Consider the following 12,970-nt stretch of genomic DNA (forward strand, 5'->3'; position numbering starts at 1 on the left):
ATTGTCATGTATGGCCAATGGTGACCGATTTCCTTCAACCAAAGCGTTTAGATTCATTGATCCGTAAAGGGATCGATAGACTGTTCAACAAGATTTCTGTATAGGTGAATGGCTCTTGTTTAATTTCCTTGTAAAGAAATCATAGTCCATATGTCCAGGCGAATGTGTGTTCAGAGCTAGATTACGCAAGTCTCAAGATTGGAATGTAGCAGGCCTGTATACAGCAGGGTGATATCATGTATGAAAAGCATTACAACAGAAGCTATACAGGAGGTATAGATTCACGGCAGATCGGACACTGGAGGCGGAGTCTCATCCAGCTTTCCAGACATGCGGTATGGAAGATATGGCGACAAGGAGTAACCATGTACAACCGGCGACTTAGGATGCTTGAGGCCCCATCGGCGACACTACTTCCACCCGTGGCAGAAGGCGCAGGAAGGACAGGCACCTCGATGTCCTGCATGCAAATAGCACAGTCGAATATGGCCTTCTTGCGGTCTTTTCGCTGCTTATCGTCATCCTTGGAGTCACTGACGAGATCTCGCTCATCACCCCGCAGGGATGCGATCGACAAAATGCCACCACTAGCTTCAAGATCATTGTCCGCTTGAGATAAATCACGCAGCATGGGATGATAATCGTACGCGTGCGGTGCCCAGCCACGAGGCACAAAGAAGCGTGGCCCGAGAACGTCCTGGCTAACCAGAATCCAAGCTTGAATCCACACCCATCCAGTCATGATGAATGCACTTGTGTAGTCGGGGCGGATAAACAACACATTTCCCCGTGCTGTGAGAAAGTACAGGAATGGGAAGAGCCGGAGAATACTCTGGCCGGCAACAAAGTCCCATCGAAGGGCCTTGCGACAATTTCGCATCACGTTGCGGTAGATCTGTGGAACCCAGAAGGAGAGATAGACTGCTGCCAAGAAACGGGTGTAGATCGAGCCGAGGCGTCTTGGTAGAAGGAAAGCCCAGATTGACAGGATGAGCATGCCAAATAGCGTAAGATAGAATCGTGCATACATTGTCCCTACGTCGCTGCGGATTTGCCTTGGAGTTGGAGGAGTGGTTCGGGTGGCTGGCGGCGGCGAATCCATCTCATCATCAGGGGGATCTTGGTCAGGCGACAAGATGATTGGGGTGGCCCCCGAGTCTCGCACTACCGGAGCAGTGGCAGGCAAAGGCAAAGTCCCAGGGCGAGTAGTTGGAGCTGATTGATTGGGCGGACGATCTTGCTCTCTTCTTTCTGGCTCTTGCACTGCCCATATTTCCATCATGAACTTCATTCCGATATAACTCACCGACAGGAACGCCAAAAATGACGCAGTGGTCAGAACCAAGAAAGATACTGCCGCATATAGTTCCAAAACAATGAATGTTAAAACAAATGCATCGCCGAGAGCCATCAGTGCGATGGTATAGAAGCTGATCCGACTCCGGGTAGAAGGAGTCGAAGCCTCTTTGATTTGTCGGAGAAGCAGGGTGATCTGTGCAACAAAAACACCAGAAACCACGAAAATGAGACGAGCTGCATATTTACTGTACTCTTCATGCTTAGGCCCAGTCACATATAGTGAATCAGAAGGAGGGAACTCGGGGGTTCCTTTTGTTTGAAGTATGTACCCGCAGTCCGGCGAAAAGACAACGGCAGACATGACCATAAGAGGAGGATCTGGGATTGGCGCTCCCATGGGATATCTGAGCTCTTGCTCCATACGCTCCAATAATAATCGGTCAGCAGCGGCATCCCCGAGCATGACTGGATGCTGCTGCAAGTAGATGATATGTTCACATTTAGGCGCAGGGAACTCTACCTGCTCTGTTCCTACCAGTGAGGACCAGGGGAACAGCGTTGAGTGTCGATTTTGCTTCTCCGAGATGGTGTCCGACAGCGACTTGAGAAGAAGCTCATGGGACAGTTTGTAAGTGTCAGAAGATAGCATGAAATGCGGCAACGAGAAGATCCCGCCAAATTTCTCGCTAGAAGTAGTCAAAACGATATTTCCTGTGTCTGGGAAGTGTACACCAAACAACGAAATGTACCAGGTACTGCCCCAGAAGTCCTCGCTCTCGACAGTCAAGCTCGCTCGCATCTCTCTTACAAGTCCATCACCCATCTGAAGTTCTTCGCCACCTCCTTCTTCAAGATCGAAGTAAAAGGTGCCCATGTTGCCCGTGATATTGTGGCTGAATTCATGGGTGAAGTATTCATGTTCCTCAGCGATGGCCGTCGTGTTCAGAGGTACCCGGCGATCAGCACCTTCAGTCCTCCGAACCCAGTCACCCCGAAGCTTTCCGGTTGTGTTGCGATATACTGGAAGCAGGAGCTTTGTTAAGTTCAACGTAGGTGACACGGTGGGGTCTTCTAGACCATCCGGGGGTTCTAATCCGGCATTTGAGACGGCTGATTGTAACTGGTGGCGAGCCAGGCCTTTGACTTGCGGGAAAAGGTCCCAAGCATAGCTGTCATTTCCCCTTAATCCCGAGAAAGGAAGCCATCGATTGGTAGGCGGATCAAACTCGCCATATTCTGACCCATTCAACAGCCGAAGGATCTGTCGCTCATGGTCAAGCTCACGTTGCCGTGCCCGATCTTCATCGATTAATGGAGGCCGGGATTGGGAACTGAGGACAAGGTAGAACACCAGCAAGAAAAATAAAAAGGAGCCGCGGTTATCCATCTATGCCACGGGGTCTCGGCATCGGACTCTTCCTCAAAGACAGACAATAAGCATCGCGATAAAGAGAAACAAAAGACCCGAAAAGGACCGGGGAGCTCGACTAATTTACAGAGGGAGCAAACAGAAAAGAATTAATGAATGACGAGCGCAGTATAAGTCAGTGTCTAGGAGCGGAGTTGATGATGTACTCGACCCCGGGGAGCCTGCCCGCCGGGCACCCACTCCTTGCTGACTCATGACGCCTCAGGCATGATGGATGGGTCGATATCAACCTTGGAAACGGTCTACTTCGGGATTTATACCCCGTGAAATTAAAAAGAGATGGACAAATTGAAGACTATCCTTATCCAGAGTTTTGAAGAACAGTTCAAAAAGATAAGAAATGCCCATGCATCCGTGGCAAGAATTGTCCACTAAATGCGAAGACCCGAATGCTGATATCAAACCGGTTGAATTTTGGTACAAATAGAAAAACGCATACACGATGACCATCTTAATCATAATAGCTCTTTGCTTTATGATGCAGCAGCCAAGACACCACCCTCAGGCTTCTCATCCCGCCGCCGACGCTTCTCGAGAATGGCCTCGCGGCGCTGTGCAAGCATCTTCAATTGTCTGCTCTCAACGCCCTGGAGCCAGTAGCCAAAGCTTCCACCAACACCAGCGAAAAGAGGGTAGACCCAGAGGGATTCCTTGGCGAGGATGGGACGCATCTCGATACCGAGTTGCCAGAGACGGACGGCAATGCCTGTGGGATCAACGCGGTTAGTTTCAATGGCCATATAAATAAATGAAACAAACATGCCACCAAAAAGCATGGTCTTGTAATAAATTGAAAGCCGGGGGAGAAGATGTCACGTACCGAAGCCACTCCAGAAGAGTACTTTGTGAACCATGATCGCGGTCGGGCGCGGGGTTGTGGTTGTAATTCGAGTGCGGAGGGGGATCCGAGAGAAAAGTCCAGGCAGCAGATGGGTGGATTGGTTAATTCAACACCACAGTGGCCGGGGTAAATGGAGGCAGAGTTGGATGTTGCCGTCGCAATAGTACAGGAGAGACGAGGTTGAAGCAAATCAGCGGGCCGCAGTTCCCAATCACGGAATAACCATTTGTCCGATTACAGATGTTATCGGTTATCGCTCGCGGTACTTTGAATCTCTCTCTTGTGGTGTTACTATGGCTTCTGATGAGAAAATGGACAATTCTCCGGTAATAGAGGATGTCCATTCTACATCTAAACGCTCTATTGACATTGAGAGCCTGAAGCGCAAGAAGTTCAAAACCGATGACCTTCCCTTATCTGCGGCGCAACATGCAGTCATTGACAAACTCCTACATTCATTCAAGAAGAAGGGTGGCTTTGATAGTGTTCGCAAACAAATATGGGCTGAATTTAATGACGGGGTATGAGAGTCTCCTGAGACAGTGCTTGCTACAGATTATTTATATGTTTTTCTGCGTCCTGCTAACCCTATCCGAACAGGAACTTCGAACCGATTTTACCAACAAGTTGGTCGCACTTGCAGAATCAGAGATCGATCGAGAGCCGGCACTGCTGTCCCGCGAGAGAGGGAAAGCAGCGACACTCATTGAGGGCGCGGTGGACCGTGGTGATGTCTACAAGAGCGTAGAGGACTCCATCGACCAATTAGCATCCAAACATCTTGATTTTATCCTCGAATCGGTTCGTGAGATACGATGCCAGGACGTTGGGGAGGAAGTTGCCACCTGTGAACTACAGCTAGGAAACAAAACCGATGCAGATTACGAAGCCTACGTCAACGCCCAGCGGGAGGAGCGGGAAAACGTGTGGCGCGAAGAGGAACGCAAACAGAGGGAGATTGAGGAAGAGGAAAAACGTCTCAGAGACGAAGAACGCAAAAAGAAGCGCGAACTTGAACGTCAGAAAGACGAGGAAGACCGGGCCCGAAGAAAGGAAATTGATGAACAGAGACGAGCTGATCGTGAACGCCAACGTGAAGAGCAACGAACTCTCGATGAGCAGCGAGAACGAGAGCGAGATGAAAGATATGAGCGCCGAAGGCGAGAAGATAGGGAGCGATATCGAGGCTGGGACCGCGACCGCAGTCGAACTCGAGATAGAGACCGTTTCCGTGATCGCTCTCCAGCCTATCGCTCTGACCGTGGTTTATCCCCTTGGCCCCGGGATTCAAAACATGACAAGTCATCTACATCTAATGATCCAACTCCTGTGTTAGTGCCCCTTGTCGACGAGAAGTCACTTGAGGAGGCTGCTTTGCAAATGCTCTTGAAAGAAGGCGAAGAACTCGCAGCCAAGGCTCGACAGAAGCCCGAGTTTGACTTTGAAGAGGCCGAGGCTATTGAAAATGGATTGAAACCGCCAGGATCGACATTGGGACCTGCAAAGGGTGCAAACGATTCCAGATTTTCCAACACATCTACTAGAGCGGCTAGCCTATCCCGAGATGCTGACGCAAGGCGCGGTTCACTTGCAGACCGTGGCGATCGGTCCCGACATTTGACACGCGATCGAACCCGGAGTCGCTCGCGCCGACGGCGCACATCCCGTTATGACACAGATCGTCGACATGAACGGTCCCGGGATGCTTCTGTGAGGTCTCGAGATCGTGATATGGATGCGCGCCGTGGCTATCGTGATTTCCGGGATGACCGAGGCGGTGGAAGCTACAGACCAGGCCGTCGCAGCCGTAGTCGATCCGTCGGCCGGCGTGACCGAGACCGCAGTGCTGGCCGCGATAGAGATAGAATACGGGATCGATCGCGGTCTAAAGACCGTGACCGAGACCGCAGCCGCAACCGTGACCGAGATCATGACAATTATCGCCCTCGGCGCAGTCGGCCTTCTCGCTCACCCGTGCGCCGACGTTCTCGCAGCCACTCACACTCGCGTCCTCGTGCTCGATCTACTCGCCGGCGATCTCGGTCTCGGCGTCGCTCACCTTCTCCTACTCTAGATATTGACCGCTACGTGCCGTCCACCAGCAATCGGAGCAAGTCACCCCGCCGTCGGGTCCGATCTCCAGAGCGAGAGCGAGAGCGTGAACAGCGACCCCGGTTAGCTGATATTGACCGTTACAAACCTGTATCTGAACGAGAGAAGGATCTGACTCTGGCAAAAGAGGGCGATATTGAGGTTGGCGCAGAAAAAGAAAAGGAGAAAGAAAAGAATAAGGATAAGGATACAGCTGATCGCCGACCTCGTCGACGAACCCCTAGTCGCCGAAGGAGCCCTAGTAGACGAAGAAGCCCGAATCGGCGACGAAGTCGCAGTCGCAGAAGGAACAGGAGTCGATGATCTTTTACGCAGGTGTTTTGCCATGTATAAAAAAGACTAGGGAGGCTTTTGTGTATCGACTTGCTTTTTTTTTAACTACTCTGTAATAATAACATGTATGACTAGAGAGACTATAACCATTTGAATCTCACCATCTATTATTTGTACTCCTAATGCGGCCTAAACTCAATTGAAATGGCCTCAACCCTTACGTAGATCATATGAATGCCCAGGCGGGGGTCTCGATATACCTATGTATGTATGTAGTCCAATCCATCCATATCGATAGCCGATAAGCTTATCCGTTATCAGTTCTCCACCCAAAAAAGTTGAAAATGCTCGACCTCCAACCACATTCGCCAACTTCCATTCTTCCAAGACACAGACAACACCCGCGGGTATCGAACACTGAGATCACATTGAGCCATATAACATTAACTCCAAATATCTTGCGAGGGTCTCTTTCAACCTTCAAACCAACATCAACGCATCACAATCTCTGCGAAATCTCTGCGACTCCTAGCAAACCACATACCTTCAAACACCTAGAACATGTCAAAAGCAACGACAAGATCTGAGGCTACTGCAGGCAAGCCATCTACACAAAGCCTACTAACAGACCGCACTGTGCCTCGTCGACAGCGCACCAACTCTGTTCAATCATCCGACTCCGACCCAACCTCCTCCTCAGGCTCATCTTCAGAGGATGACAGTGAGAGCGAAGGGGAAGACGAACAACACTCCGATCAAGAAATGAATGGTACCAGAGAGTCGAGTGTCCACGCACATGCCTCTGATCCCTCCTCACTACCGCACATCGCCGGCCGCCCGAAACCGCGCATACATCGCATGAAAGGCGATTCAGAAATCTTGTCGCGGCTTACCGCGTTCTTGCCAAAGATAAAGGATGCAAATGAAGATTTACAGAGGCAGATTGAAGCTGGGAAGGCTGGGGATTTGGTTCTTGATAATGCGGACGAGAATGGGGGACAGTATATTGAGATGGTAAGGTTTATTGTTGTGCTTGATCTTTTTCGTGGGGTTTGCTAACGGGGTTTAGGATCTTGGTCTTGGGGTTTTGGAAGAGAAACGCGATAGTGATTCTTCGAGTGATGAGAAGAGCGATGATGAAGAGTCTAAGGGTGCCACTGGGGCTGGGAAGAACCCCCAGGAGATGAATGACTCGGATATAATTGGGAAGCTTATGGGGGGAAAGAGTAAGAAAGCAGATACAGATAAGCCGTCTATCCAGGAGATGGCTGAGTAGATACTTGCTTGATTTGGTGGTGGATTGCATTATTCAGGACATTTTTGATTGAAATGTGTGGTCTTGATTTAATTATGACGATTTACTACTGGCTTGATATAGGCTCCGTGTTATCATTTAGGTAGCGATTAATGCTTTGCTTTTTTCCCATCCCAGAAGTGGCTCTGAACCAATCACATACACAAAAACACCCATACATTCATTCCCTACCTACATATGTATGCACCTCATCAGAAATCAAGTCTAGATAACAAGCATGGTAGGAGTAAAAACAGTAAAACAAAACACGAGAATATCGCGAATCTCTATATATATGCATGAACCCATCATACACGATGACCGAATGACATTATTAAAAAGTGATAATTTTGCGTTTCGCCGTCTCGTTGTTTAGATCACTTGTTTGATGCGGCAAGTCCAGCCAGATTCCTGACTCAGGAGAGGCAAGCTGTAGCAGGTTAGTATACCGATTAGAAAGCGAGGGGAAAGAATAAACTAACCTCGCACCAAGACACCAGCCCAGCTCGTTGTTCTTGATTTTCTTGGCAATCTTGACCTCGCGGGACAAAGGCATTTCATAGCCCGTGTGCAGGAGACCCATCATGAAGCTCAGGTCCATACACCAATCCGGACGATCCCGAAGTTGCACGAGCGCGTTGTCCTCACTCTCGAACTTAACACCCTCAAAGCCCTTCCATTCGCTTTCGCCAGCACAAACGGTGGAGGTTAGCTGATTAAGCTCATCTAGAGTGAAAGATTCCGGCATGCCAAGAGGAGCAGTGCGGTCGAAGAAATAAGAGAAGATGTATACGTCCTCTCTTGCGAAAGTCTTCGCAAGAGAGGGCTGGTGCACACCGTTGAAAGAACAGGGCGCAAGCTTGCATTCGCCGTTCTTCTTCAAAATCTTCTCAGCGATACCACGGCACTGGGGGGCCATAGACTTATCCTTCGGGCCAACCATGGTCACCTTGGTTGTAGACGCCAGGGGATGATCAGCGGGGAACTTGACTTTGACCACCTTATTCATTCCAGGGGCAATGCAGGGGTTGGAGATGGGCTGTTCAAGCCAAGCCAGGTCATTGGGGCTCTGAGCTAGCATCGCCTCTACGACCATGGTGTTCATAGCCTCGCGGGCAGACATGAGGCCATATCCTAGATGAGAGTGCTGGTACAGCTCGAATTGGCGGCCACCGAACTTGAGGTCATACTTGTGGTCGCCAGCGGCGAGATGCTCCGGCATACCACCAGCCTTGCTCTGCTCGAAGGTAGGCTGGAAGACAATTTGAGTGGAACCGCCACCAAGGTCAAAGATAGCCGCCGTGGGAGTCTCATCTGGGCCACCGATCTTACCCAACAGATAATTGGTTGTAATCCAGGCGTAGACACCTTCGTCCGAACCATCCATGATCTGGACACCGCCCTTCTCCCGGGAGACAACCGGAAAGGGGTAAGCGGTCTCCAGTCGGTGTCTAACGGCCTCCAAAATCTTATCGCTCATTTCAGGACCTAGAAGACGAAGTCCGGCCGTAGCCTTGACGGCAACCGGAGAGCAGGACCTGTACTCCTCAGGAACCGACTTCACAGCGACCTCCATAAGAGGGTCCAGACTCATAGCTGCACCCTCGGCATCCTCTCTAAAAGAGCTGAGACCAGAGCCTCCCTCCTTCTTTTTCGTTTGTTCGAACACCTCGTTCTCAAGTTCCGGGGTAGGGCCGCAATTGTTGAATCGATATACATGAATCCGAGACCCAGTACTGCCGGCATCGATCATAAGAGCGTACTGAATAAGAGGCTTGGACGAATCAAATGGCTTGGTGCATCTTGTTGAAGTGGACGCGCTACTGCTTGAAGGTGGTTGCTCTACCAAATAATCAGTTTTGCGAACAACAGTGCGCGCAAGGGGAACACCAACCGTTGGTAAGACTTGAGGCACTCGGCTGGGACGGTGAGAGCCACACCAGGGCCATAAAAATGAAGGCAATAATTGCCCCCGTCTTCAAGTAACGCGATCTCTGGGTCTGTGCCATGTTGACGGGTTTTTGGTCGGAGGATTGACTGGATTTGATAGACTGCGAGATAGTCGATCCGTCGCTGCGGGAGATGGAGCGGTGCCTGGTGGCCAAATCTATGTAGTCAGATTTGCTGTTATGGTTTTGATTGTCGATTCCAGTCGACATTCGAGCAGTTGCCGAATTATAAGGGTGCTGTGACAGGTGGCGTTTGTCACAGGCGCAAGAATGGCTGAACGATCGTACGGGGTTAAAAGGAAGAATGAAACAATTAAGCAACCATTGATCCCGATGTCCTCCAAAAGCACCAAGCCAGGCTAGGAAGAAAAAAGTGGATTGATGTAAAGAGGGAAAATTGTCAGGAGAGAAAGGAGATTCAAGGTTTCATGGTTGTGGCGCAGGTGGCGTTGAATGCATGCATGGATGCACAGGGAGAACTTCTTAGATCAGGTACGACCTACTAGGAATGATGATTAAGATTTCATAAATCTTTCTCTTCTACTCTAAGTGTAAGAGGGACATTTCTAAAAATAGAGCAAAATACAATACTGGCATCATGAATTGGCCGGAAGCATCTATGGTATGTAGGTCCTCCCCGGGGCCGGGGCTGGGTGGTTTACTAATGTTTGTTGTGTTTGCATTCAGTCGTATTTGAGTTCCCCATATTTAGCGGCCCATGGACTGTTCAATCCAACACGGAATTCCCTCTGTATTTTGTAATCCACGATCAAACACTGTACTTGTCATCCCTGGCGAGCTTGCCGGCATTCTACAGCTCCTACTGCATTTTACGCTACCGGCCGACAACATGAACCACACACGCAGTCTCATATCATCTGCTCAGGCCCTACGCCAGATATTCATCACCCCCGTTCGTGCCTCCAGAGTTGGCATTCATCTATTCAAGCCTCTACAGGATGCCACCCAGACTCGATTTTTTCAGCAATCCCACTGCCTAAAGCTTCGAGAATACCGACCACCCGTCGAAAAACCACCGATAAACGAAGCTATCCGTGCGTCATTTGTCCAAGTTGTGAACGATGAGGGCGACCTCGATCCTCCAACTAGACTAGAGGATGTTCTTGAAAGCTTCGACCACGCCGAATTCTTTCTTCTCCAGGTGCAAGAAGGCGACCATAACAACCCACCAGTTTGCAAGGTCTACAATAAGAAAGAAGTGCGAGCACATGAAAAAGCCAAAGCAAAGTCAGCTCGCTCAACTAAGGTTACATTGAAACAAATTGAGCTGAATTGGGCAATCGATGCCCATGACCTGTCTCACCGGCTGAAACAACTCTCGACCTTTTTGGAGAAAGGCCGCAGAGTGGAAATCCTCTTGACCACCAAAAAGCGCAAGCGCAATCCCACTGTGGATGAGATCAAACAGGTCATGCAAAGTGTGTTGGACACAATCAGAGAGGCCGGTGGAACTCAGACCAAGGCAATGGAGGGTGAACTGGGTAAGCAACTCAGGATTACCGCGCAGAAGAATACTTAGCGCAGAGTACTGGTTACATGTATATTATATGGCATTCAAGTGTCCAATGTTGTGGTTGTGTAGTGCTCTTATCACTGTTAGACTACATTAAATACATAATATATTCAAGAGTCAAATGGGTTGGTCCCTACATACATGGTGATATCTGGTTCACTCCTATCTACATACATAATACGTGAGTTGGGAGTAGCTGGAGACCTAAAAGCTTTGGAACCCTTCGCATCGAGGTACAATTACCACACAGAATGACCCCCAAAAAATTGTTAAAATCATGTTTCATTATCCTTGTGTCTATTATCTAGTTATGTACGGAGTATGTACCTACCTACTGCCCGTAACTCGAGACCCGTGATTGGCTGATGACTAAGCTGCCCTGGAGGATTCCCGGAAGCCATGTTACTAAAAAATTTGGTGTTGATCTGGGCTCCTTCTCTCCCATCCTTACTCCATCTGTTCAATCTTTCCTTTTTGTTCTTGTTCCATCGTTTCTGTTTCGATTGAACCAAGATGTCGACCATCTCCCGTTCATTGAACCTTCTGGCGCGCACCAGCCGGTCCTCCCTGCTGCGTCCGACTACTGTCAACCCTGTCCACCATGTCTTCAGCAACAAGGTGGCTGCCCGTGGATTGGCTACTGCTTTCGAGCGTAACAAGCCCCACGTGAACATTGGTAAGACCCTTGTCGCCGGCGCATTACTCGTCTCCATGCTAAAAGTTATTTCTCAGGTACCATTGGTCACGTCGATCACGGCAAGGTAGGTTGTTCGCGACTTGTTCCGATATCTCCGCCATCCGCACATCGAACCTAACCCATACACCCATAGACCACCCTGACTGCTGCCATCACCAAGAACCAGGCCTCCAAGGGTCTCGCCAACTTCCTCGACTATGCCTCCATTGACAAGGCCCCTGAGGAGCGCAAGCGTGGTATTACCATCTCGACCGCCCACATCGAGTTCGCGACTGAGGACCGTCACTATGCCCACGTTGACTGCCCCGGTCACGCCGATTACATTAAGAACATGATCACTGGTGCCGCCAACATGGATGGTGCCATTGTCGTCGTGGCAGCCTCCGACGGTCAGATGTACGGCCTCCAGTCTAGAAAGCTAGTTTGAAGAGTGTGCTGACGCAAATCACGCAATAGGCCCCAGACCCGTGAGCACTTGCTGCTTGCCCGTCAGGTCGGTGTTCAGAAGATTGTTGTGTTCGTTAACAAGGTCGATGCCGTTGATGACCCTGAGATGCTTGAGCTCGTCGAGCTCGAGATGCGTGAGCTGCTCTCCTCTTACGGATTCGAGGGCGAGGAGACCCCTATTATCTTCGGCTCTGCCCTCTGCGCTTTAGAGGACCGCCGCCCCGACATTGGTACTGAGCAGATTGATAAGCTCATGAAGGCTGTCGACACTTGGATCCCGACCCCCGAGCGTGATCTGGATAAGCCTTTCCTTATGTCCGTTGAGGAAGTCTTCTCTATCCCTGGTCGTGGTACTGTTGTCTCTGGCCGTGTTGAGCGTGGTCTCCTGAAGAAGGATACTGAGGTTGAGATTGTCGGTGCCACCGACTCCGGCAACCCCATCAAGACCAAGGTTACCGATATTGAGACCTTCAAGAAGTCCTGTGACGAGTCCCGTGCTGGTGACAACTCCGGTCTCCTGCTCCGTGGTATCCGCCGTGAGGACATCCGCCGTGGCATGGTCGTTGCTGCCCCTAACACCACCAAGGCCAACAACAAGTTCCTCGTGTCCATGTACGTTTTGACCGAGGCTGAGGGTGGTCGCCGTACTGGTTTCGGTGCCAACTACCGTCCCCAAGTATACATCCGCACTGCTGGTAAGTTCAATTCCTACCGATCTGATTTGATATACAATTGCTATAAGCGGTGCTAATTATGCTCTAGATGAGGCTGGTGATCTCAGCTTCCCCGATGGCGACATGGCCAGACGTGTCCAACCCGGTGACAACGTTGAGATGGTCCTGAAGACCCACCACCCTGTTGCTGCCGAGCCCGGTCAGCGCTTCAATATCCGCGAGGGTGGCCGCACCGTCGCGACTGGTCTGATTACTCGTGTCGTCGAGTAAATGGTCTGCCCACACCCATGGTCAGGCAGGTGAACTGTCTGACCCTTGTATTATGAACCCCTTTTCTTTAACATCTTGTTTGTTTTGGCACCTTTTATTCCACAGCGCGGGAATCATCGATCAGCACGAGGGATCCGGGGGTAAACCGGAG

General features: G+C 50.3%; 7 protein-coding genes across 7 annotated transcripts; 4 read left to right on the top strand and 3 right to left on the bottom strand.

Annotated features, from left to right (window-relative positions):
• Positions 1–262: 262 nt before the first annotated feature.
• On the bottom strand, positions 263–2,686 carry dscA (ubiquitin-protein ligase dscA; the record flags this gene model as incomplete). Its single annotated transcript, XM_057255477.1, has 1 exon — positions 263–2,686. The coding sequence occupies one exon, from the start codon at positions 2,684–2,686 to the stop codon at positions 263–265; it is 2,424 nt and encodes an 807-aa protein (XP_057109339.1).
• Positions 2,687–3,172: 486 nt separating this feature from the next.
• N7479_007784 (putative NADH-ubiquinone oxidoreductase 14 kDa subunit) lies at positions 3,173–3,645 on the bottom strand. Its single transcript, XM_057255478.1, has 2 exons — positions 3,549–3,645; positions 3,173–3,434 (listed from the first exon to the last, which is right to left on the bottom strand). The coding sequence occupies exons 1-2, from the start codon at positions 3,580–3,582 to the stop codon at positions 3,202–3,204; spliced, it is 267 nt and encodes an 88-aa protein (XP_057109340.1). The 5' UTR covers positions 3,583–3,645; the 3' UTR covers positions 3,173–3,201.
• Positions 3,646–3,862: 217 nt separating this feature from the next.
• On the top strand, positions 3,863–6,024 carry N7479_007785 (uncharacterized protein; the record flags this gene model as incomplete). Its single annotated transcript, XM_057255479.1, has 3 exons — positions 3,863–4,090; positions 4,170–5,822; positions 5,875–6,024. The coding sequence occupies 3 exons, from the start codon at positions 3,863–3,865 to the stop codon at positions 6,022–6,024; spliced, it is 2,031 nt and encodes a 676-aa protein (XP_057109341.1).
• A 491-nt stretch (positions 6,025–6,515) lies between these two features.
• N7479_007786 (NOPCHAP1/New4 family protein) lies at positions 6,516–7,230 on the top strand (the record flags this gene model as incomplete). Its single annotated transcript, XM_057255480.1, has 2 exons — positions 6,516–6,968; positions 7,024–7,230. 2 exons carry the CDS (start codon positions 6,516–6,518, stop codon positions 7,228–7,230), a joined length of 660 nt encoding a protein of 219 aa, XP_057109342.1.
• A 390-nt stretch (positions 7,231–7,620) lies between these two features.
• On the bottom strand, positions 7,621–9,407 carry N7479_007787 (guanosine diphosphatase; the record flags this gene model as incomplete). The annotated part of the gene is made up of 3 exons (XM_057255481.1): positions 7,621–7,678; positions 7,731–9,090; positions 9,143–9,407. The coding sequence occupies 3 exons, from the start codon at positions 9,405–9,407 to the stop codon at positions 7,621–7,623; spliced, it is 1,683 nt and encodes a 560-aa protein (XP_057109343.1).
• A 640-nt stretch (positions 9,408–10,047) lies between these two features.
• Positions 10,048–10,737, top strand: N7479_007788 (putative translation initiation factor IF3; the record flags this gene model as incomplete). Its single annotated transcript, XM_057255482.1, has 1 exon — positions 10,048–10,737. The coding sequence occupies one exon, from the start codon at positions 10,048–10,050 to the stop codon at positions 10,735–10,737; it is 690 nt and encodes a 229-aa protein (XP_057109344.1).
• A 507-nt stretch (positions 10,738–11,244) lies between these two features.
• N7479_007789 (translation elongation factor Tu) lies at positions 11,245–12,819 on the top strand (the record flags this gene model as incomplete). The annotated part of the gene is made up of 5 exons (XM_057255483.1): positions 11,245–11,407; positions 11,464–11,492; positions 11,562–11,824; positions 11,885–12,570; positions 12,638–12,819. 5 exons carry the CDS (start codon positions 11,245–11,247, stop codon positions 12,817–12,819), a joined length of 1,323 nt encoding a protein of 440 aa, XP_057109345.1.
• Between the last annotated feature and the right edge of the window lie 151 nt (positions 12,820–12,970).

The sequence above is a fragment of the Penicillium vulpinum genome (assembly GCF_028829585.1).
Source record: "Penicillium vulpinum strain IBT 29486 chromosome Unknown utg000003l_segment0_segment0, whole genome shotgun sequence".
Lineage (NCBI taxonomy): Eukaryota > Fungi > Ascomycota > Eurotiomycetes > Eurotiales > Aspergillaceae > Penicillium > Penicillium vulpinum.